Genomic DNA, 24572 nt, shown 5'->3' with positions numbered 1-24572 from the left:
ACTCATGTCAAGGGAAATTATGAAAAGGAAATACATATGAATACTAAGGTCAACAAGAGTGTGGAGACCTCATACCTCCATGAAATATTCTGATTATGCAAATAACATCTGCTTAATTTATGCTTGGTATATTACACAGGTCACAGTGTTGACAATCCAATCATTTACTACATGTACTTAGATGAATTAGGACACTTTGACATTACTAATGTAAATTGGGCACTTATTTGCATAATTGGCATCTGCTAGTCTTCTACCTGCCACAAACTACTTGTTACATGTATTTGAGCCCTATAATAGAAAACACTAAGTATAGATTTTCCTCATCAAGTATGCAAATAAAGTCCACATTTGCAATTCATTATGAACATCTCTGCCAAAGGTACCTGCATGCTGAATATGGAAATCCATTGTTCCTATGTTCCATTACACTCCTTGGAAGATTTTGACAAAAAGCCTCTTCAGTTTCAGAGCAAGCTGCTAGGGGGTCCAAACATACATCACTTTTTCCTTACAACACAAGCTATCTGCCACCCAAGACCATAGCATGTCCAGATAGAAAGATACAAAAAATCTAAGTTCTGCTGCAGTACAAAGGTCACACACCAGGGGGGCCAAAATCGACCTTGACCTTCGTCTTTCCAACACCTACCCATATACATGTATCAAATATCATTACAATCCATCCAGAGGTTCCAAAATTATGCTGACCACAAATATCCGGAAACACAGACAGACACACACACATATAGGCACACCAAAAACTATACCTTTAGTTTTCATGGTGGTAAATGTAATACGGCATTGGTGTTAAAGTTGGATTGAAGAAATCTCTTGCAGCGATCTGCAGAATTCCAAGATTGTGCAAGTGGTACAGAAGCGCCGACTAGTAATCCATGATGGTAATGCACTCATGGAACGTCCTGTCCCACTTTTCGGTTCACATTAATGTATTACTCCGAGTGGGCACTACAAAGCCAATAAGAAAACGGTAGCATAAGCGTGTGTGTGTATACAGCGGTAAACGTTCCTTTTAAGCTAGCCCAACTGATATCAAGTCTTAAACTGGTTGAAGCCTGTTTGTATCTAAACAGCTCAGCACATAAATTTCGGTAGCTGCAAACGGGCGGAGCTACACAGTCCTGCGTTTGAAGTGCTGCGGTCGTATGGAAGCCACAGGACGGTGCCACTTGCGGCAAGAGACCTTTCCAACGATACGAATACCAAGCTTGGCCTACTTGGAGACGCTCTATACTCTAACCTTAACAGCTAGGGTTAGGGTTAACTTTTATACACGCACATCTCGAGAACAAAGCACGGAAATAGAAATCGTTTTTCAGATTCCAACTCTCCACCATGAGAACTTTCCAACGATACCAAGTGTCTCCAAGTAGGTTGGTCTATCTGGGTATCTGGAAAAGCATACTTTATGCACAAAACATATAGTACTTCATATCACACACCGCAAGCAAAATTGCAAGCGAAATCATCCGGTCAATTGTGCGATGCAAATCATCCTTGAGATCTGGCTCAAATTGACGCTTCTGGAGTGGTCGTTCAATAGTCAACCACAGGTAATAAAATGTGGACCGTATAGAGAGACATATTCCATAATCGCTTCTTTCTATCGGCGGAGCCATCTTGACATTGCCCGTTTGCCATGTTGTTTCCGGTTTGAGGATTAGGTAGTTTTAGCTGGGTGAACATTTTTATTTAGTCATGTTTTGCGTTTGGTGTTTGATGACAATAGGTTTGTGTTTTACCTAGGGCAAAATGTGGGTTTTATTTTATTTTTGTTTTATATTTTTGGACTTCGTCCCTTGAAAAAGGGCGAAAATGCCATGTAAAAGAAACCTGATATCACTAGACATGATGGAAATAGCTTAAACACAAAAACTCACAAAAATGAATGAAACAAGAAATGTACCAAAGCTTTTTCTCAAATGCCTCATGGAGGTTCGAAATCAATTTCTGGTTTGAAACGTGTTTCCTGTGGCTTAATATGATCGAGTTCTTCGTTCTAAATCTCGCGTTTTCCAATAAAACCGAACGTCGGGCAAGTTATCGAGTATATGTCTGTACTTTCTCTCTTCTAATAAACCATCGTGTCCACAGGACCTGTTTTAATAGCATCAGTGGATTCCACTTTTGCAAAAGACTCATATGCCTTGACATTTGATCCTATCCAAGATCTGTGCATTGCCTGCAGACCTGCCCTTGGCACTGAAATAGAAATTACCTCGTCCGTTATGCCAAGCGGACAAACCTATAATGACTTAGACCCATGGAAAACGTATTTGCGTTCCGTGTAAGGCGGAGTTACCAAAAGAAGCTGAAATGAAATGGCTCCACACGCTTCTTCCCGTGGCAGCAGGATAACGACATCGACCCCTGAATACCGCCCCTCCATCATTTGTGATGAGCGAACCGTCATTCCGGACGCGTCTATGACTTTCTGATCACCGTGGCCGTCTCCGTGGCGAACTGTCCGGTTTCATGAACTAAATTTCTGGTAAATGGATCAACGGACACGGAAATGATGGCCTTTGCCTGTGTTCCGACCGGAGGGGAATCTCTCTTGCAATAGCTGATTGATGAGGAGTAGTGAACCATAGCCCGGGGTGTCGTCCTGAGGGACGCTTCAAAAGAAGGGGCTATTCCTCGCGGGCCCACCTGCCTCTATGGTGACTAATATTCTTGGTTGCGAACTGAGCACGTAACTTTCATTGATATGACTTAGCAAGTTGTAACGGGCGTTCTTTCATAAAAAACGCGACCTCAGGGCTTAGGGCAAATACGCAATTTTGGCATTGCTCTTTGTTGTAGTTAGTGTGAATGTATAGTGTTGACTCTATCTAGAGCCATGAACTAGAATTGCTCTGTCAACAAGAAAAGCATAGTATCAGCACAGACAAATTATGATATTCCATAAATGCTTGCTGTCGTTTACAAACATACAACAGAGAAACTCAAACCACGACTGACAAACTAAATAATCTTCCAGGACCCAACCATATTTCATGGTAACTTTCGGTAGTGTGTATTGAATTGTATCCATACTGCGTTACGTGCCACGTGCATACGTGGGGATTATCTAGCTTGGCATGTGATCTAACACATCATATATAACTCGTATACCTTGGAGTGGCCAGTGGCACATAAGGCAGCAAGTTTTCCTGCTGGTTCTGTGGCATGGTAGACCTTTCAGTGCATATTCGAGGCACCACCTTTAACAAGGGACCCCAGTTACGTCCCTTCCGAAAGACGGGTGCAGCCACAACTAAGTCAGGGTCTCCCAGTTACCAACTAATTGGAACCAGGAGCTCAACTGTGATTCTACTACCAGTTGAGCTACAGGGATATCCCTCGCCATACAACTGACGGTTTTTAGTCGTACATAATGGACACAGTGCCTAGGCAATTTTAGACGCTAAGAGCGCAGAGCTGTCAATGATACAAACACCATGTAAATTGAACACCACAACCGTACCGCAACCGTATTGCTACTGTGTACATTACATTATATCCACTCTTAATATACTATATTAGATGGATTCAGACTAATAATAGTTTCCTCTCTTAAGGCGCAATCTATCTTTTTTGAAATATCACTTGGTAAATATGACGTGAGAATAACTGTTTAATTAAAACAGACGAACAATCGATCGATTAATTGAGTGACTAGATCACTAGTGATATCAGAGGAATATCAACATGGCGGGGTATGAAAGCAAACACCTAATTAAAAGGTGGGACAGAATCTAACAGTTTTGCTCCCACTTAAGTAGCCTTTGCTTTAATCCAAAAGAGCCTTCGAAAAAATGCCCACTTCAAAGATCAAAAGGCAAGAGGTATACAGACATGGCTTGGAGTTGTGTCGCTTGTTACAAAGTGCATTATACGGTGGAATCTTCACCCTGTGTCAGAGAGAACACGAAATCCACGCTGAAGATATAGATCGCTTTCCCTCTGAAGGCACCTTAAGAACGGCTATATCAATCTTCGCCGTCCACTTTGGCATGCATCGAATAATCCTAAGCCTGTATTGCAAAAGGGATTGCTCAGCTCTTCATTTAGAAATCTTGTTAACCCATGTGTCTAGGAGAAGGAAGATTTACTGAAGGCTTTACGTAACATGTTTGATTGTGTTTATCATACCCTGGCCGCCATACCTGCTACATGTAGACTTATTATCTGACTTTCTTGTAGTTGAATTTTGTTATTTAGATAGCATAAGTGACGCTTGTTGTTGTTGTTTTAGTAGATTAGTTGTTAAATAGAGGTAGGGATTTTCGACCTGCCAGTTTTGACGTTAAATATATCTGCATTTAATCGCAAAACATCGATATATTGTCCAGGGATTCACTTTCGGCATGTATTCACTTGGTTTATCTTGTTTGAAACTTTTGAATAACATGATATCGATTCTACCGCCGCTCATTTTCATTCTTTGTCTCCAAGGCAAACGTTTTCAACTGGGAAGGATTATTATTGGCAACTCAAATTACATTTAAGGGCAGACTGAGAAGAGCAGACTGAGTATATCTGACGTACTGGACCATTGCAGAAGATTTTTAGATTTTGAAAAGGGAAATGTATGGTTGCCATAACGAAATCCAATAAGATGTTCAGCTGGGTATATCTAAGTTGCCAATCATTAATCCCAAAGAATCTTAAAATTTGAAAGAAACTGGGAATGTGTTGTTTATGACATCTTTCATGATTTTTAAGATCTTCAAATATACCAGGGGCAGAGTGTAAAAGATAAAGTTGAAGATTCCATGCCATGTTAGAGATGTGAATTTTAGCAACACCCCTCTCAGACACAGCCGACAATGTCTCTTAATCCTTCAGACAAAGTTATTCTTGAGTAAGGTTAAGACTTAAGATGCCATTTGCGACAGTCGACCAGAAATTTTTAAAAGCCAAAATCACATTCTACTTGAATACGATCGTGGGAGAGAACCGTAGGAAGAATAGTTCCAGACCGCACCCAACCCAGCGCCGACCTTGGGTGCCGAACTGGTCGGGACCAAAGTCGTGGGAAGATTACTGAATGTGTGACTCTACTGAGGTTTCGGCTAAATTGCACAAAATGAAATTTTAAACGTTCATCTTAAATATCGATCTACACCCAAAACTCTAAAGTATTTTGTAGACCACGGCGTAAGTCGTGTGAGTGTTTTTTACGCGGAATAATCGTAGGTATGATATAATCGTGCTTTACATTCATGGCTTTCCGTCAGGAGCCGAGGCAAGCCCTCAAATCCCCATGACAGTGATGCTTTGGCCCAAATGTATTCATTACCGCAGCTGAAGATCAAAATAAAGATCGTCTTCTTTCATCCTGGACTCACGAGCGTCGATATAAAAAGCTGACTGCCAGCAGAGCACGACCTTTGTATACCACCAACATCTCACATGGGACGTCGATACTTCAAAGCCCTTCAAACTAAACGCAATCCTCCTGAAATCCTTCCAACTCAAATCAAACTCTTTCTCGGCAATTTCTTGTCTATAGAAATAGTGATGACATTTGACGGTCAACTGATACGTGGAGTCAAATGTTTTCAAAATGAGGTCCCTTGTGAACAGTCATCCATAGGCATCCAATGCTTCCAACCCAAGCAGAAACATTAGAGTAACACAATTTTACCGGCTGCCATCCACGATAAAGAGACTAACAAGAGCAGAGTTCCGTATAAAGCTGTCCTCTCGTGTAAGACATAATTCTACCCATGTGCACTTTATCCCAGGTTTTATTGTGCTCTTGTCACACAGCAGAACAGTCGATTGGCAAACGAGCAGGCGAGCAAGCTCGAATGACATTTCCAGCAGTAATTCGACCGGTGTTCTCTTGATTATCTCTTGATGTTTAGAGATCGGACCCAAACAGTGCGATCAGGTAAATTTTCCGGTGGAAGATCTCTGGTGATTTTTTTTAAATTCGACAACCTGGGCTTCCTCAAATACGACATGAGCTCCTCGGCAGGTCCATAAGCAAGAAAGGTTTCTTTGTTTGTATCTTTTCCGACAAAGACAGGGCATCGACTTACCAACCCTATAGTCTCCACCCAACTCTCTTTACAGCATATCCTACATTTTTTTATGAGCAGACAGTGTCTTAGGCTGCCCCTGCCTCAATCAAGTTTGCGGCAAAATTCGTTATCTTTTCCGCGTTCTCTTTCTTATCTCTGAACATATCTGTGTACTGACTGACACCCCGGACGTCAGGTATTCCGTCACAAACTTTCCTTATCTTTCTCAAAACGTGTTGCCTTGCGGGCTAGCTTGTCACGAAGCGATTGATCTCCGGTCTGGAACATGTCAATGCTGGTGGGCCCTGACAGCGGGTTGATGAGCACGCAGCTTACTCTGATATATGCTAATTTATGTACATGTAAATTAGGAGAACCATCGATTAGTGCAGCGATTGTAGCAATGTATTTCTAAGTGTGTTTGCATAATACATGTGCGTGTTTGACGTCGGTACCGGTGAGGTTTGACAAATCTTTGTTTCAGTACTACCGCCAACATTGGACAAACCTCCAATGCGTCTAGCATACTTGTGCATGATAAGACTACGAAACTCAATGCGGTGCCCTTATGTTCAAGATTGCGTTGGCATCAAAGGTTGAGATGGCAACAGAATGGGCATACTGTGAAATTGCTGAATAAAAATTTTGGCAACATTTTGTCAAAACGAAGTTAGTTTCGTAACTACCAACACTGGCTCCAAGTTCATACGGGGCACATATAAGAATTTCTTGCAATAGACTTTATTATATTGTTACAATTTGCATCATTTATTCGTCAAATTAGAGTAGCAATGAACAGATGATTGCTACGAGAACATCCTTATTTCTGGATGATCCCGCGATAGCCATTGGAGCGCAGGGCTCCCAGGAACTGATAAGACACCAACTCCGCACCAGTCCAGACCCATATGACCGTGGCACCTCACAGAGGAGAGAACACAATCAACTCTGCGGCACGCTAGGTCAGGACGAAATCTAGTGGGCTTGTAGTCGTTTATTCTACCCAGGTAAGAGTCATTCCCCGCACTTTATCTTGAAATACTTCAATCAAAGTAGATTTTGTGATCCTCCGACGGTTTGTTGCCTTTTGAAAACAAATTTATGTGATGTTTATAGCTTGTCAGCGCTTTACCAGCTCTTTTCTGATTGAAAATTGCAAGCCGTGCCTTTTGTGGCGAGATTTTTGTACGTTGCTTTTGATTTCCAACTGGAACTATTTGTAAAGGAAATCTTTGTAAGGAGCTCCTTAACACGTATTGCCATCGATATACATTCTTGTCAAAGAAAATTGTATTTTTGCGATGGGTCTGATCATCTATTTTACGTCGAATTGTAAATGTAGAGCGCGTTTTCCAGTATTAATCTGATATCGTACGTTGAAAACAAAGTAGATGTCATGTAGATTGTCAGGTAGGTAGACAACTCGTGAATGTTGGCTGAGTCTCATTTTTTTCTCGTCGGATCATGCGTGCCCTTTGATCATCACATCTGCCGACACTCTGCCTAGACAGAGACTATTTCCTTGTACTCGTAACATGGTGTTTCTCCGGATTCCCCATGTTAATGCGCAAATGATGAGGGCTGTGGTCTACATGTACAGGATGTTCTTTATACGCGAACATTCATACCTTCATACTATCATAAAATGCATAAAACCTTCCTTGTCTGTTTTATCGGTGTGTTTTGGAGCAGAATCGTTGCCAGTTCATCGTTACAAACTTATGATTTATCAGTGGCTACATTACTTGTCCCGTTGTTTCGTATGCAAAATAGTCTGCTTTTGTGTAGAGCTAGCATATGAATCATATCAAGATAAAAAGATACCGTGAATGCTTGATACGGCGCTATGTCCAAGCTTTGTGTCAAATTTTACATCGTACTATTCTCTCTCCTGTGGTGGTAAGAAATGAATGGCAGAAGCTACTTCGTCCTACTTGCTCCCATCGCGCCTTCCCGCCAATCCAAAGTTGTTGTTCTAATAGAAGTGGATCTACCATCACGGGATCTTTGTCTCAAGACACACATTTTTATTACACGATGACCCGCTCCCACCCATTATTCGATCCCGCTAATTGGCCTCTCTAACATCTAACAGATTGATAACGATTGTTAGACTCATAAAGCGCGATAATTATGGTCTCAGTAGGCTTCCTTAATTTTACGTTGATTGGTGCTTCAAACAGACCGATACAAAGTAACAACTTGATTAGCCTATAGCCTAGAAATGAGTATTGTTGGACACAGTTGGAGCTGGACACAGCATGATATAGTTTAGTTTTTTGGCACCGTTATAAATTCAATCAAGACCATACGAAAATCGACATTTAGGTCAATTCAAATCATTTTATAAACTTTGAGCTAAATGCAACACGTCATAAAGCTACATGCGACACTGTACAGTTATGTTTACAGATATCTAAAAGAGTTATATCTGTGCCCAACAGCGTTACCAATATGACGCAAAATGCAATGCGGTATAAATTCCTTGCTCATTTTGTTCAATTCAAATGTAGGTTCTGCCAACAGCCAGTCATTTTAGTCTCTACCAGACTCCATTGAATACATGAAATGAAATGAGGTTGCTGGAAAATAGTTTAGATTTGCAAAATAGACTGAATAAGACATCATGTTTCAAAATGCACTTTGGCTGGCTACTGAAGGTCCGAACTGGTTAACTTTGGACGTTTCTAGACGTTGTCGAAGATTCCAATTCCACACCGTACATCGTATGAGGTTCGCACAAGGTTTGAGTCTGGTTAAATACGTTTAAAAGCGTTTTCCTATTTGGCTATTGGGCCTAATCATCGTAGAATGGCCGGTTGACTATGCGATCGAACGGTATTTTGGTATACCTGCCTTGACGCTGTGTCCTCTGGACACTTTCTTCGACTTCAAATGTATTCTTATTCCACCAAGGTGGCAACACGGACTTCTGTTGGGAGGTAAAGGTTGGTGGATAGAAAGAGATAAGCCTTGCCTTCCAATATCCTGTAAAAGTAAAAAGTGTATAACAACCCACTGTCCCTACGTACTGAAAATGACCATGGGACTACATGCACCTTTGTTTTGCCAATGTCGCTATTATTTGTCCGTAGAATAAACTAGAAAAAAATAAAGATGTGTCAGTTTTTTTAGTAATGGTGCCCTAGATTATCACAGATGGCATTTTCATTGGAAGTTTCAAGAAAAATGTGTATAGGGTTTATGGAGCAGTATGGGTGACGAGTTATGCGTTTAAGAAGGATGGTCCTGCTGCGGCCCTCAAATTCATACAACTTGTGATGTACTGGTAGCTCAACTGGTAGCTCAACTGGTAGTGGCCTCACAGGTGAGTTCCTGGTACCAATTAGACAGTAACTAAGAGATCCCAGCGCAATCCTGGGCAGGGCATCTTGGTTGGTGCTGCACCCGTCCTTGATGAGGATTAAAATGGGGGTCCAGTAATCCAGGAGTTGTCTCGAGCACATTGACGGGAATGGCTAGTAACTTCTCTTTATCAAACACATCCTGCTGCACAAAACGTGCTGCTTTATGTTTCACTTGTCACTTCAAGTGTCTAAACGGACGAACGACGATACACACGAACAACTGGCCTGTTATGACAAAGTAAGACAATTAGAGAAGCACTTTTAAACTGTATTGAAACATGCACACCAGGCAAGACTTTCAGCTGCATGTTTTTTCGCCGCTAATTGCTCCATGGCACCTGCTGTCCTCCCAAAGGCATTGAAGATACTTTTGAGGCAAATTGCTGCAGACTAGAGGTGGGAATAAGGCCAGTGAATCGCAGTGGTACCTTGTGGAGATTGGGTTTTATGCAGGGTGGAATATGTAACTTTCATCTACTCACGATGTTGCAAATATATATGACAAAGATCAAACACAAATCCTTCATTATACTAGGCCCTTTTAAATCTAATTTCGATTCTTGTACATATGAATATACTCCAGGCCAACAACTCACTATCTGAGCCTAGTGTATCAAGAAAAAATTCCTGTGTAACAGTTTGCTCAATTACGATCGGGCAGCTTCTTTTTCTTCTTCTCCAAGGGAAGTCAGTCACTTTGGGGAAATCACGCGCAACAGGGCTCACCAACGTAGCCTTTGAAAAGGATTGTATTGGATGAGATGAGATAAGATGAGCCAATTTTACTAACACCACTGAAACAATTTAGCGATACGTCCCAATGGATCCTGGCCCTTCTTTATAAAGCTTTAAAGCTCTTGTAGCGATTGAGGTTTAGGTTGGAAAGTAGCCGTTAAGCTTTGGGGGTACTAATGAATGACAAGAGAACGAGCCCTCCGGTGGAAAAAGCAATCATCAATTCCCACAAGGTCTTTCCTCTGATATAGGGGTGAGTGGCAGCTTTGTAAGAGGCAAGAATCCACTTACGTGGTGGATAAATTTGTCTCCTATAGTATCAAAATCGTTACTAGCTTCTGGTGATTTCCGCACCAAGGCAAGGGGACCATTGTGAAAACAGTGCGACCAGTGTGAAAACAGTGTGAATTGACTTCTCATCCCAAAAGAACCGTCACTTTCCACAGCTCTTGTGAAGCTTGAGACTTAGATGATTAAGTAAGTAATGGTGGTAGTGATGAATGGCAACAAAATGTCCAAAGGTATAGTACAAGCAATCATCAATTCCTGACAGATCTTTGCTATGATAAGGGGGTGACTGGCAGCTGTATCAGAGGCAGGAATCCGCTGACATGGTAGCTAGATTTGTCTCCTGTATCTATAGGTAACTTAACTAGACTGTAAATCTGATGATTTGAGTACCAGGGGGATCAGAATGAAGGTAGATATGATGATAGGTAAATTGTCCTAAATTGTCTTAAGATTGACTTCTCCTCCCAGATGAATCAGCGCTTTCTAAAGCCCTTGTATCTCTTGAGTCTTAGATGTGAAAGGAGTCGTTAATGGTAGCACTAATGATTGTAAAGAGAAACAGTTCAGAGACAGTATCAGCAATCATCGATTCCCAGTTTGTCTTTTCCCTGATCGAGAGGCGAGTGGAAACTTTGTAAGAGGCTGGAGTCCACTTACGTGCGTGGTGGATAGATTTATCTCGTACGTATTGTCACTGGGTTTAGATGGTTTTAATACCAAAGGTACCAGAATAAAGAAATAATAATTTCAAGTCTATAGAAGATATCATTGCACGAAAACAAACAATTTATCCAGTCTCTATTTAAAAAAAATGGGATGATCTTGCAAGTGCGTACACTGAGTAGTAATGTGTAGTAAGTATTTCAATGTGTATGTGTACTCTTTTGTTATTTTGACGTCTCGTTATGAGAACAATATATAGTACAGTCCGTTATAGAGTCGTCAATATGCTTCGGACCTGATTAGTCATTAATCTAGGTCAAATGCTATTAAACATGACTTATCGATCGCTCCTATCGGATCGATAATAATTTCCTTTGACAAGCAGGTTAATCATCATGGTGGAAAGCCCACCCAGTGTTGAATACAGGGTCGTCAATTACTAGTCACATTTGATGAAATTATTCTTCCTTCAATACAGGCACTAGGGATGTCCCTGTACCTCAACTGTTAAATATTTATTTAGTACTCTTATTATGTGAAATGAATCGAAGTTGAAACATTACCATCGTCTTTTAAGCGGTGATCTCTACCAGTAGAATCGGCTATCTACAAGACTGCAATGTCTTCACTGACATGTTTACCTGTGACCGTGTATTTAGCCCAATGGGGTAACAATTGAAACAACAATGTCTTGGTCTTAAGTCACTCAAAAATGTTTGATTCCCCCGTCTGTGTGTTGCAGTAGTAGACCCAGCACCAGAGAAGACGACGATGTTTGCGATGACGGTACTCCTGCTACTCACGGCAACCCTCATGCTGCCTGAGGACGGGGACGCCTTACCGCCTGGAGACTTCCTGCGAGCTATGCTATGTGCACAGAAGAAAATAAGCCAGGGCTCATGTTACTCGTAAGAGACTTTTCTACTGTTTATACTCCATCAAATCATTCAGCTTGTTACAGAATGTCTTACACTTGAATTCGGGAAGATAATCCACTAAAAATAAGACGACATAACACTGCACATTTTTAATGTCTTCACTGCATAATGGCTGCTCACTTATTTGAATTCCCACATGTAGCTTTTCCCCTGACGCATCGTATGCGTACCAGTGCCATTCATTAATGATAACTGCAAAATCAAGCCAATATTTCTACATCGATCATCGTTATCACTCCGACGCAGTTGCAGATTATGGTCATTTTTTCACTTTTTGAATTATCAGTATTTAAGACATAATGTTAAGACGCAATGTTGACATTCATTCTAAAGTATTATTAAACAGGATCATGACTGTTAATTTTTTTGTTCTATAGCTAATAAAGAATGAAGTTGAATTCATGTAATGTTACCTAGCATGCCGAGTTTCCTTCCATTTATCAACTTTGAACATTTTGTTGTGACGTGCACTTAGCCCATTGTGTCACAAATGTGGAATGAAATTCTTCATTCATCTAATCTACAGTGTCGTCAAATACATGCAAATTGATATGCTTGATTTGATTCTAAACCAAGTATAGTTCTTCTTGGTGTTGGCAGCAAGGATGTAAAGGAGATGGAAAACCCCAACATTGTCTTGTCTCTCCCTCTGCAGGTGGGAGTGGGGAAGAGATTACCGATCTATTCCATTTGCCAAGAGGGGGATGGATGCCAAGGAACTCAAGGCGCTGTGCCTACTAAAGTATGGACCTCGGGTCTGTGACTCACCCCTTCTCAACATAAGATGTGAGTTTTACAAACTACTTTATAGGTCATCCGTCCGAGTAATACGTATTCTAATATTTTTCAGGAATTCAAAGTTGGTGTAGTTAATGATAAGCTCTGCTGGTGATGAGATGTTCCGTTGTGTGAAACAGTCACTGGATATCTGCTTCGCGGTAAAGCCAGACATCGCTGTTGTACTTGTAGAAACTATTGGCACTCGCTACCGGGATGATGTTTATGATGTCACAAACAGCAACTGTGGTTGTCAGTGGTTGACATATTCTCATGTCGCTATTTCTTATACCCCTGTCACATTTGGCGAAAACCGATCGGACGACGATTCTGCGGCAATCGCCCGAGGCTCGCATATAATAATAACTTTATTGCACAACAATTGTACAAGGTACAAAGTGTGACAGGGACGGTTTTCGGGTGGAAAATACGCGGAACCCTCTGTCGATTTAAATATGGCCGATCTGCCATCGATACGCCCGAAGATCGTGGATAATGTGACAGGGGTATTGAAAAATGCCTTTGGTTTTACTCTTGTAAACATTTTCTGGGCAGTCTTGTTACTAGACGGCGATCGCCTAGCGACCTTTGAGCGGTCAAACTTGGACTTGTGTAACCGCTGAATCCAGTGCAAGATAGATAAAACACACAAATCGTTCAAAATCGTTCTTTCTCTATGAATTATGCTGAATAACCTGTCAAGTCTATGGTCACAGCCTCTATTGGAAAGGGGATGTGCGGATACAGCGAATGGCTCGTTACAGAGGGATTAGAAGGATAAGGACTTCATCAAGTTTTCCCACCTGCTTCTGTTCCTTTCAGTGGACGGGCACGGACAGCCTGTGTCCTAATGATTTACGTCAATGAACCATCTGCGGCCCCGGCTCTAGTACAAAGCCGAATGAGTTCTTCCCTTCTTCAAGGTCGAAGATCTTTTTGAGGGGGGGGGGGGGGCTTGGCACATTGAAATGTTTTTTTTAACGATTACACTCAGTTGGTCGAGTAGACGGGATATCTACTACATGTACATGACATATATCTGCCTTTTTACATTTCAAACACCTTATCCAATTTCTGTAAAAATCACGCACACCCCGCCCAGTGATCGATTTGCTCGGATTGGATCCTTATCCTCCAGTCGTGATTCTAACAAAATGGAAGGAAACCAATGCACGCTCCAGTAAACAGTGATAGAAAATCTATATCAATTACCTTCGCCATAAAGATTATGCTTCGGTAGGGCTTGGATGTTCTTATGTATGTATGTATGTGGCTACAGATGGATTGTCATGAAACTTGGTTGTTGTTTGGTAATGTTCTGTCGAAGACATGATTCGATTTGAGGCCCACCGACGGCTTTCCTTAGTAGTGGATCATAACTTCCAATTTTATGTCTCGTGCTCTGTGCGAGCTTTGGTCATGATGTTTATGTGGTAGATAGCTATTGCGCTCGGTAAGAAGTGGCATAAGTTTGGGTCATCTAGCCCCTTCATCTGGAAAGGCAGGGGACATTTCAGTGGCAGACTTAAATAGGTGAGAAATTGAGTTGAAATAAATTAAGAGGAGAAGAATAAATTTTCATGATTTTGAACTGTACATATCTTTGATGACGACCAAGTTAATGGTATTATTAGTCATGCAAATTAGGATTAGATTTGCAGGATTAATGAGGAAAATTTATATTTAGATTGTGCTAAATGTGCGCCATACTCGTTATATATGTAACTTAGTTTGAGAAAAAGATATGAATTATTCAAATAAGGACTTCATTTGCATAATCAATGAGAGCATTGTATAATTCTTTAGTGGTAAGTTGTGACATGTTTACAGTGGCGCCACATGTAGGTTAGATATAGGTGAATGCCACCAGGCATATATTTAAAAATAATCATATGATATTTAAAAATAATCATATGATATCATTTTTAAATCATTTGCACAATTAAAGGAGAAATGTTACCATACTTTTCTGAATACGGATATTTGCAACTTATGTGATTTGGGAAAAAAGACTTTGCATATCATTTGCATTATGAAGAGACAATTTCACTGGGGCAAGGTACGTGGTCGTGGAACTCTAGCCAAGTCTGCTCACAAAGTTTTTTTTTAATTTGCTGAGACTGTATAAAGTTAATTCAGGGCACGCACTTTCATTTCAGAAAACATTGGTGATCCCACTTTGACCCAGGCCGTGCCAAAATGAGCAATCAAAGATTCAACAACTTATTGCCCACGACCGAATCAATACCCTTCTAGAACCAAAGTAGTCACCGTGTGGAAGCGACTTTGGTCCAGGCCATATTAAAATGATAACATTAGTAATCAAATATTTAACAGGTCGCAGATTATTGCCCACAATCAAATCAACAATTCTAGCCCCAAATAATAAATGATGTGGTCGCTTTTCGTTCTTATCAAATACCTCGTATACCCAGTTCGGAACGATGAATTCCTGGTTAATCGTCAAGTTGTGCCACAAACTAAACTGTTCATAACCCAAGAAAATGAACCGCCCAGTCCTCTGACTTAGTTAATTAGGACACGAGACTTAATGCACAAACTTGCATTTTAGCCATGATGACCTCATGACATTTCGGTAAGTCGGTCAAAGTGCTCGTTATCTACATTGTGCAGCCGGCAGGATTATGCAAACTGCATCAATGAGGTCATCGGGTAATTTCCGGAGTATTGTTTACAACCCTAATAAAATACTAAACTTCATTTCCTCCTCAGCTATACCTAATACATGTTCCTCCCTGTCTTCGGCATTTTGACGCACAAGGTAAACAAAATATTCATCTCTCGCGAGGTTTAGAGCGAATCATTGAATCATCCCCAATTGAATAACAGTGAGTAAGTAAAACGTTTGTCTGTCCTGGTGTTGAAGTAAGTTTCTTTCCGGTCAAAGATTTTCAGAGATACACATAACCTAGTTAGTATGTTTGTGAATGAAGATACATGTACATGTAGTTAACATTCCCAATAGATTATATGCTGATCTTCTCGAGTGCGTCACCTTGTGCCCGTGCCCGTGCCCCCACTAGACGGGGATCGGTACATGTATATCATTGAGCGACCGTACAGTGATCCGAATAAGATTTCCGTAACCTGTGATTCCACAAGAGGTGATGATCCCAACACTGGCCCAGGTTGTCCAAAATGAGCAATCAAAGATTCAACAGGTAATATCATTGCCCACAACTGAATCAATACCCTTCTAGCACCAAAAATGGTAAGGGGATGTACTAATACACCATTTTTGTGCTACTAATAACTTCGGGACGTCCCGGTATCTCAGACGCTAGCAGCCTCACAGTTAAGCTCCTTGTTCCAATCATACTTGTTACTTGGGGGGGCCCAGTTCAATCATGAGCAGGTTCGGCCTGCACGTATTTCAGAAGGGAAGTGAAATTGTGGTCCCGTATTCAAGGAGTTGCTTCTGTCAAGGCTAGCAATCCCCGGTATTGAAATAGAAGTAAACCTGTTGGCCACTGTGCACTACATGTGTCTTAACGACACTAACGGAAGAAGAAGAAGAACTAGGAACTTCGCACACAAAATTCCCGTTCTCGTGGTGGTACTCAGGTGCAGTTAACTCCACGGACTCATTAGTAAAAGAAAAAAACTGATCCTGTCAGTCATGGCGGAACCCTCTGCCAGCCTCGTGTTATTAAAACCTGTAACCAGCTGCGCTGTTAACGTTGAGTTATCAACTCATATTCGAAAACGTTACGTTTAATTTGCCAAGTGTCCTACGACCTAGGGAAAAATATGATTATTGTGGCCCCGAAAGATTTAGTGTCGGTTGGTAGGGATTCTCTTTTTTTTCGTTTTCCACCAATGTGATCCAACAAATGACAATGTCAAACTAACATACATCAGGAGGCGTCTAATATTTTAAAGAATTCTAATTAGACAGATACTGCTATGCATTGGACAAACACAATGTTCTATTTCGACGATTCTAAAACATTTTCATCACTCGGATGTCAGATCGACAGTGTTTTGTCCCTTAGCTGTGCTTGTGGTCTACCAAAAAGGAGGCTAGGGTCGGAATTTTTCTGTTAGGGTCAGTTAGGTAACTAACAAAACATTTTTTCTTACACCAAAATAGCATTGCTCGTCCATTCAGTACTTTGGAAATTTGCAAAACCGACGCTCGTTCTCTCCCTCTTTCTCTCCCTCCCTCTTTCTCTCTTTTTTTTCTCTCTCTCTCTCTCTCGCGCGCTTGTTTGCTTGCTCAGAAAATCTTTTAATATGTTCGCATTGTACATCAATCAAATTCTGATACATGTTGAACGAAGCATAACCATTCCGCTCTGGTTAACCTTTCTCCTTATACATCATCATCGGCCTCCGTCCATCCCCGGAGACCCTCTCCTCGATTACAAGATCGCAATCCTTGCTGTATCAGCACTCCATATGGTCGACCGTCCTGCTGACTTCATATCCTGTGACCTAGATCATAGATGCCTGTGGGGTTAGGTGCTGCTCTGTTGTTGGTTCTCTCAGTAAATCTTGATGATAATCGGTGTTAAGAGTTGCGACAATGCTGATATTGAATACGATTACCCACATGCCTTCAGGGTTAGCTGTCTTTCTTTTGTAGGTTCTATTTCTAACTGGTAATATAACTGGCTTACTATAATCGGATCAGCGAATATGATGATGATGAACGAATATAATTTGCAACCAGCAAATACAGTGCTTGGTCCGCGTATGGAAGAATTTTGTGTCGTCATTTTACCGCAAAAGATTACCCTTGAGCTGCTGCTGAACAGAATATACCGTGACAGTAGTGTGTGTTTGTAAAGTTCAGGATCTCAGCAGAGTTGATCTCTGTTGATTGGCTAATTTCGGTTCTCAATCACGGCTGCTCAGAAACTAATTGACGATCGCCGTGGTACCTATCATTGGACCCGCGCCGCATGGCCACGATAACGGATGCGCGCTCAGGGAAACATGACTGTCAAGACTTCTGATGTCTCATGAATATACACATCCACGGAATCAATAGCGCAAAGCAGCGGCGAAGATACGCCAGGCGTTACGGAATTGATGAAGCCTCGAGGATCCCGGTAATTGCCAGATCCAGCAGTTTGATGATGCAGACAACCCGAGAGCAAGTCACGATCACTTGATAGGATCACTCTCCATTTAAAACTTCATGATCAATAATAGACCAACGAAGAGGATTTAAGCACTGTCATTCAGTTTCCCTTGATCTTTTCCTGTTCCGGGGTGTTGCCGTTGACGAAATGTATATAGATGCAAATATACAAAGAGAGATAAAGTACATCTGTATAGATGCCACATTTTGGGTTTACATTTTTGTAGAAGTTAGATTTGCTAATGCAATGTGAAACGCACAAAGTATAATACAACGTCATGTAAGGTAAGGAAAGATACAGCGAATCTCGGTCATACTTACCAAACCTGATGCCTCCTATACACCATGTTTCGACACCATTATCTGTTTGATTTGTGAGATTTTCTGTAATGTAATTTTGATTTATTGCACGATGATATGATTTATTGCTGTCTTCTTCGATGCTTCTTTACATACGTTATACATAGCTTAGTTGTTGTTATATTGTTAACTTTGGTTTATTCTACCTTTGTTTCCATGATATTAGTTCGGTGGTCTACGCAAATGTACAGGAAAGGTAAGGAACAGTTCAGCAGGAGTGAACATCATATGAAAGGGGGATCTTGAGAAGCAAATAGGCAAATGGGACCCTTTTTTTTAAGTGATGGTTTGTGTTGACATATGCAAACAGATGGCTTTTTGTTTTGAGTATTGTTGGGTTGGTTCATATTTATTTTTTAATCATATGAAAACTATACCACAGCAAAACGATGACTGAATGCACCTCCAAGCGTTCCATTGGAAATCATTAACTGGAGAGACTGCCCCTTAAACATTCACGGATAAATGAATTAATTCACACCTTCCTATTTGACTTTGGGGCAGACTTTGGAATTCTACGACATTAGGAGCCGTTTATCGTGCTTTTTGTTGCAATTTACGGCTTGTATTTGCTCATTTTGCAGCTGCATTGTACGATTTACCGTAATGTCGAAAAACTTGCTTGTTGGAAACGGCTGCCCCAAAGTCAAAGAGGAAGGTGTGAAAGAACGTGAATATGGAATATCTTGTTCGATAGCTAGAGAGAGACAGGGGCAAAAATCATAGCCAGGCAAATCCGTGATGTGTGTGCTTCCATGACTCGGCACGTCATGCAGCAAGCTTAATCGTAAGAATGGTGTTGGGCCAGAACTTTGAGGTTGGGCTCACGATATCGATTGAATAACTCTCCTTATATCCCTTTCAATAGCAGCTGACGAGGATCGCTCCAAGAAGTCAGTGGAGTGGGACTCCAATTAGGCGGTCACCATTCATCTCTGACACCACCTATGTTAACCGAGGTATTACATCTTGTATCAATTTTTTGCTGCATGGTGAAAAAGTCTGACACACAGTAACCTTCGATCTATCGATCAATGATCCAGTTTCCTCGCTATTGTTTCATCAAATGTCTATCAAGTAACGTAACCATACGAGAGGCCTCACCCAGTAAGCTCTGACACAACTCAAATTTGTGGCATAGTTATGAGGGATGAAGCCTTTTATGGTTCACCAAAACACCACTCATTGTGATCATTACTATGCAAGCGACGCCCTTTTGAAAATCAGTAACGTCAGTTGAGAGAGCATGACCAATTGAGCTGCGACCTGAGGTGTGCGGATACACTTTGTTGCTCTCGATCAATCCATTTTTTTTACCGGTTAAATTTCGGTTTCCCATCAAAAATCTTCTTCACGGATTCCATATAAATTTATATAGCATGGGGAACACTGGAATCGACCCACAGTTCTTATCACAGGTCTAACATTTTCTTCGCCCTGTTTTTCTAATGACTTACCTGTAGATCTTCAAAAGGATGCACCCGACAAAGAAATGTGTTTATGGATGATTATAAAAGGTCCTCTTTTAATGTCATTTCCGGAAATTCGAATTGTGCCCCTTATTTTTGGGTGAGGCCGCAAATGTATTGAACACTACTCACACATGTGTGTCACTAAGGATGGAAAAGTATCTAGACGTTTATCCATATCTTCTCATAATTCGTGGGCGTACTTTCTGATTACAAGCCTATTTCTGCTTGCAGATATGTTCCAAGATCTTCAAGAACGACATCTTAAAAGAGCCTTCCGGTCAAGAGTACAAGATTGGAGTAAATTGATTGCGTGTCTTGTGATTCCAAAGCAATGTTCGAACCAACTGCATCATTTATATATTTAAAAAAGCTTGTTTTTAGATGAGAATCAATACTCTTCCGAAATTCAGCATACATCTATTGAGGTGGGTAAATCGGCCATATACGCTGACCCACCCACGTCCTTCAAACACAAAAATACAAGAAATACAAAAATGAACCATAGAAATGCAAATATTTCATGCTGGACATTCAGCCACTCTCACATTGGTCGAGCCGCTTATTGCCATGCTATCATTGGTTGAACTTTAAAAACAAAATGGATAGTATGTCTATTGTGACAAAAAGACAGCCCTAGCTGGAATGGATATATTTGCATCAACATTCCAACCGATAAGTTTGTATAAAGCGTCAAAAGCGAGGGAAGATGCGTTTCTCCAACCATCTTTGAATTTGCTGCTTGAATGTATGCTCCTCAATACCCAAACCAGAACATCGATGCTTGCATGGGAAATCACATTGCTTACCGCTTACTGTGTACGTAATATAGGTGAAGAGATAAATCCCGATACGTTAGTCGAAAGATGCCAGGTTTATTGAAATGGTCCAGTATGCACTTATCCGCCATCAAATAGCTTAGATGTCCAGCTCAATAAAACTACATGGAGTATACACAGCTCAAAGGAAGTTTTTTTTATGTCTCCACTATGTGAGCATTAATTCGCACACACCTACATGTAGTGCCGTATTTGTACGGTATGGTAGTTGTTACATAGATCTCATAATTTACGATAAGTCCGATAATCATAATCATATTCATAACCTTCACTGCTTATTCATGAGAGTCCAGAGAGCTAATTGCACGTGCGCATTTGACCACCATAGGTAGGTGTAGCCTGCCCATATACCATGATTCCATTAAGTAGAAAGTTACATGTGTGTGTTTGTGAGAGAGAGAGAGAGAGTGAGAGAGAGGGAGAGTAAAATAAAATAAAACAAAGCATTTAGTTTTTTTTTTCATACTTGACCATCGCAAGGTAAACATTATGTATTTGCTTGTAAATGTTGCCTTTCTAGCAATATAAGTGAAAGTTCGTTGTACACACATTAAAATCAGCTAGGCATCCATACAACTTCTCCATGATCCAGTTTGCGTTGTAGGACCATAACCATCATAGTGTGCTAGTGGAATACATCCCTGAGGACTGACCATCGACCATCGATGAAAAGATCCTAACTGTCACAGAGACAACTGTGCGTTTCAGCTGAAGGTTTCAAGGTACACAACATGGTCACAGTTCATACTCAGCTATCTTTGAGTGACACATCGGGCAATAGTGTACAGCGGTACTTTCTCTGTCACACAACAAGCAGAAGGGCAACAGCAAGCAGATTGGCCAGAAACTGAAAAATAAATTAGAAGACAATCATGCTTCAAATTCTACCCAATAACATAAGAGTTAAAGTCACCAACGGTTAATCAACCGTCCTGAAGATTAGTACTTCAACTTTATTTCATGGCAAAACTGATTTGATCGTATGGATGACATCTTTAGGTGCATTAATTTTCGTCCATTTAAAAAAAATGACTATACTGTAATTCGTAGATATGTGCAAAATTTAGTAGAAAAAATTAGTAGTTATTTCAAGCATCAACTTGCCAAAACAAATATCTAAAAATGGACACTGATGAGGGACGTCTTCCAAAATAAAAGAAGTACATGTCAAATATGTCAAAGAACAAAAGTTAAAGAATATATTGTTTGGTATACCATATTCCGTGTGGTCATTGACGTCAGTCATTTGCCACTTAAATTCACCAACTATGGCATCTTTAAGTCCAACTTTCTTTGGCTCGCTCACATCATCAGTTTTGGGTACCCAGAGGATGCCATCAATATAATCAAATCAGTTTGGCTTGAAGTTCATTTCAGATTCATAAAGACAGCAAAATAACTAATAACTACAATCTTACATTCCAACTAAAGTCATTAAACAATCATGAATCCATGCCACCAATAAACCACCACCTGCTAAAGCCTGCTTTGTATTCTGTTTGTCCACTATTCAATTTTTTTCGCTGATGCACAATTATTTGATTTTCACACAACCAAATGCTTAATTTAACGTTCTAATCCACCACCAATCGTCCCTTTTTTACATTTAAGTTAATCAGTTACACTTTTACAGCATGTAGAAAGAAATGAAATGACTGGAAACCTACAAGCATCCCAGCACAGATGTCATACAGATCAGCCCTTCGTTCACCCCTCCCTCCTGGTGCGACACGCGGGTGATGACGTTCCTGCGGCAGATGGGGCAGCACGTGGCCATGGGCCTCTCACCGCGGTCGTCATCTCTCAGCACGATAACTTTGGGGTTTCCGGCCGGGTATGGGGCGGTCCCTTGTGATAGAAATATGACAGAAAAATGTTTCAAGCACATGAATGAACAAACATTGATAACTTTGTTGTACAAGCAAATAGGAAAAGGTAGCTAAACATTCTGGGGTAAGAGTTTCTTTCAAACGCACATTCAGCATCTTCCCACGACTCAACTTTCCAACCACTTGCCAACCAAGATTGGTGTTGATTGGGAGTAGCCTGGAATACATACCATACTCTATTATGTTGCAATTAAATCCTGTGATCGCATCAAATAAGAATATGAGTTTCACTAGTTCGATTATTTGTAGTCAGCTGGCGCAAACGATTTTAAAGACTACTAAGCAACCTCGCAGACCAATTAACTCCCAACCAAGGTCTGGGGTTAGTCCAGAGAGCCTTGGTCGGTATGGTGGCCTTGAAAATCAACACCTGTCTCATCAGACAATCCACTGTTGTGGAAAATCTCATGAAATATATAAATAGATAAATAAATTTGTTATCTATGACAGGGGATTTGCGTAATATGGAAATATCGCAAAATATAACGCATGCAGCTACAATGTATGTTGCAATACAATGTGTGCTCCCAATAGAACAACCAAAATATCACGTAAAAGAAAGGTCTCAATATTGCACAAGAAATATGCCTTGGTCACTACACTCAGACAATTCAGACACATTAAGGTCAACCAATAGGAATAATTGCATTAATTTATAAACCAGTAGAATTCTGTGTATAACTGTGTAGCTGTGGCAAGGCGTATGTTGTGGGGATGAGGAATAAATGAGAGAGTAGGCCATCTACGTACCTGCATTATAACCTGCTCGTTGTGGTAGTCCTGTGTAGGGCGGTACGCCTCCTTGCGTCGGACTGTGATACTGCAGTGGTGGAGCGCTCGGAACCACCTCACTGTATGCTGGCGGTGCATCATCACTTCGAGAGGTGGCTAGTAGTCTTTCACGATCAGGACGTCTATTATAAAGACCCATGGTGAATGGTGTACTCAGATGTCGCCGCATCCTAAAAGAATTCCCTTGCTGTCTAAGGAAGAAACTGCAAATGCTGTCGTCAGCAACAAAACTCAGGAAAAAGAACAAGTTGCGTATGTACTTATTACAAAGTTCCTGTCATTTAGTGCAATCGAAATACAAACTATGAGTCCTAAAAATCAAGTCCTAAAGTACATATTTAAAATAACCATTACATTCGTCTTTATCAACACCGCTTCAAGGTCAGAAATCATGAGAACGTACCCATTCTGAATTCATCCTTTATTGGCTTATCGGGTGACGTGACAAAGTTTGCAACTGAAACACCCCTGCAATTCCAAAGAAAGTTGGCCCAAACTTATGTTACTTCTTCTCATCTACAAAAGCTATCTAACAACGAAAAATTCTGACCACAGTTTGTCCACAACACGAGATACAATGTATCAAAAACCGGAAGTTCCCCTGTAAACCGACTGATTCGATGTGTTTCCTTCGGCTTGATTTCTGTAACTGTACATAGTACACATCGCACTCCGCTGTAACTGTATAAATGATTCATGCTTATAATGACTCATTAAGATGTGACCCTCACATTGTAACTGATGACGTCACGCAGGTTTCATAAGGGAATATGCTATAGTGGCTTCCTTCAGTCTTGCATTCCTTTTTTTCAACAGGAAAATAATTTAAAATTTTCATATTTTTCTGCCATTCACTGTTACAGTAGCACTGAGTAGTGAACAGACAAGTAGAACAAAACAAATGGGGACAGTGTCAAACTTACTGCATATTCCGCTCTTGCAAAAAAATATGAGTCACTAAAGGTATTCCCATGTGTATCACAATAACAGATATCGGCGAGGCAGTTTATAGCAACTACATGCTGAAAAGAAGTAAACTTTACTCACCTGCTTCACAAAAATGTTATGTTTGACTGGCAGCTTCCTCGAGTTGCTATTTTGGTCTGTTTGGTCAGGAAGGGTCCGGTAGTGTGTAAAAGCTAGCAAATGTGTCGCAATCTTTTTGTGCATCACATAAACAATAGACTTACCAGACCGGTTCAGCAAGGTGTTGTCTAACCAATATACTAGTATCGTCTTCTGGTGTTGAACATACGACACCTAACGACACGTCACAGAATTGCAGTTCCGTGGTCGACTTGGA

The 24572-nt window shown here is 40.8% G+C and overlaps 1 protein-coding gene and 1 long non-coding RNA gene across 4 annotated transcripts; one reads left to right on the top strand and one right to left on the bottom strand.

Moving 5' to 3' along the window:
• Positions 1-6905: 6905 nt before the first annotated feature.
• Positions 6906-20997, top strand: LOC118409647. Its single transcript, XR_004830472.1, has 5 exons — positions 6906-7045; positions 11838-12003; positions 12689-12819; positions 19149-19239; positions 19984-20997. It is a non-coding gene; the product is annotated as an uncharacterized LOC118409647 (long non-coding RNA).
• On the bottom strand, positions 20609-24459 carry LOC118409645. Of its 3 annotated transcripts, none has more exons than XM_035810815.1 (4): positions 24317-24459; positions 23228-23460; positions 22256-22436; positions 20609-21435 (listed from the first exon to the last, which is right to left on the bottom strand). In XM_035810815.1, exons 2-4 carry the CDS (start codon positions 23436-23438, stop codon positions 21324-21326), a joined length of 504 nt encoding a protein of 167 aa, XP_035666708.1. In that variant the 5' UTR covers positions 23439-23460; positions 24317-24459; the 3' UTR covers positions 20609-21323. The 3 variants fall into 3 exon arrangements, with proteins under 3 accessions (XP_035666708.1, XP_035666707.1, XP_035666706.1); XM_035810814.1 differs by having other exon boundaries at positions 23228-23472; positions 24317-24458; XM_035810813.1 differs by having other exon boundaries at positions 23228-23456; positions 24317-24458.
• Positions 24460-24572: the final 113 nt, after the last annotated feature.

This window comes from Branchiostoma floridae, chromosome 2 (assembly GCF_000003815.2).
Source record: "Branchiostoma floridae strain S238N-H82 chromosome 2, Bfl_VNyyK, whole genome shotgun sequence".
In the NCBI taxonomy this organism is placed as follows: Eukaryota; Metazoa; Chordata; class Leptocardii; order Amphioxiformes; family Branchiostomatidae; genus Branchiostoma; species Branchiostoma floridae.
This window is presented reverse-complemented; position numbering and strand designations above follow the sequence as displayed.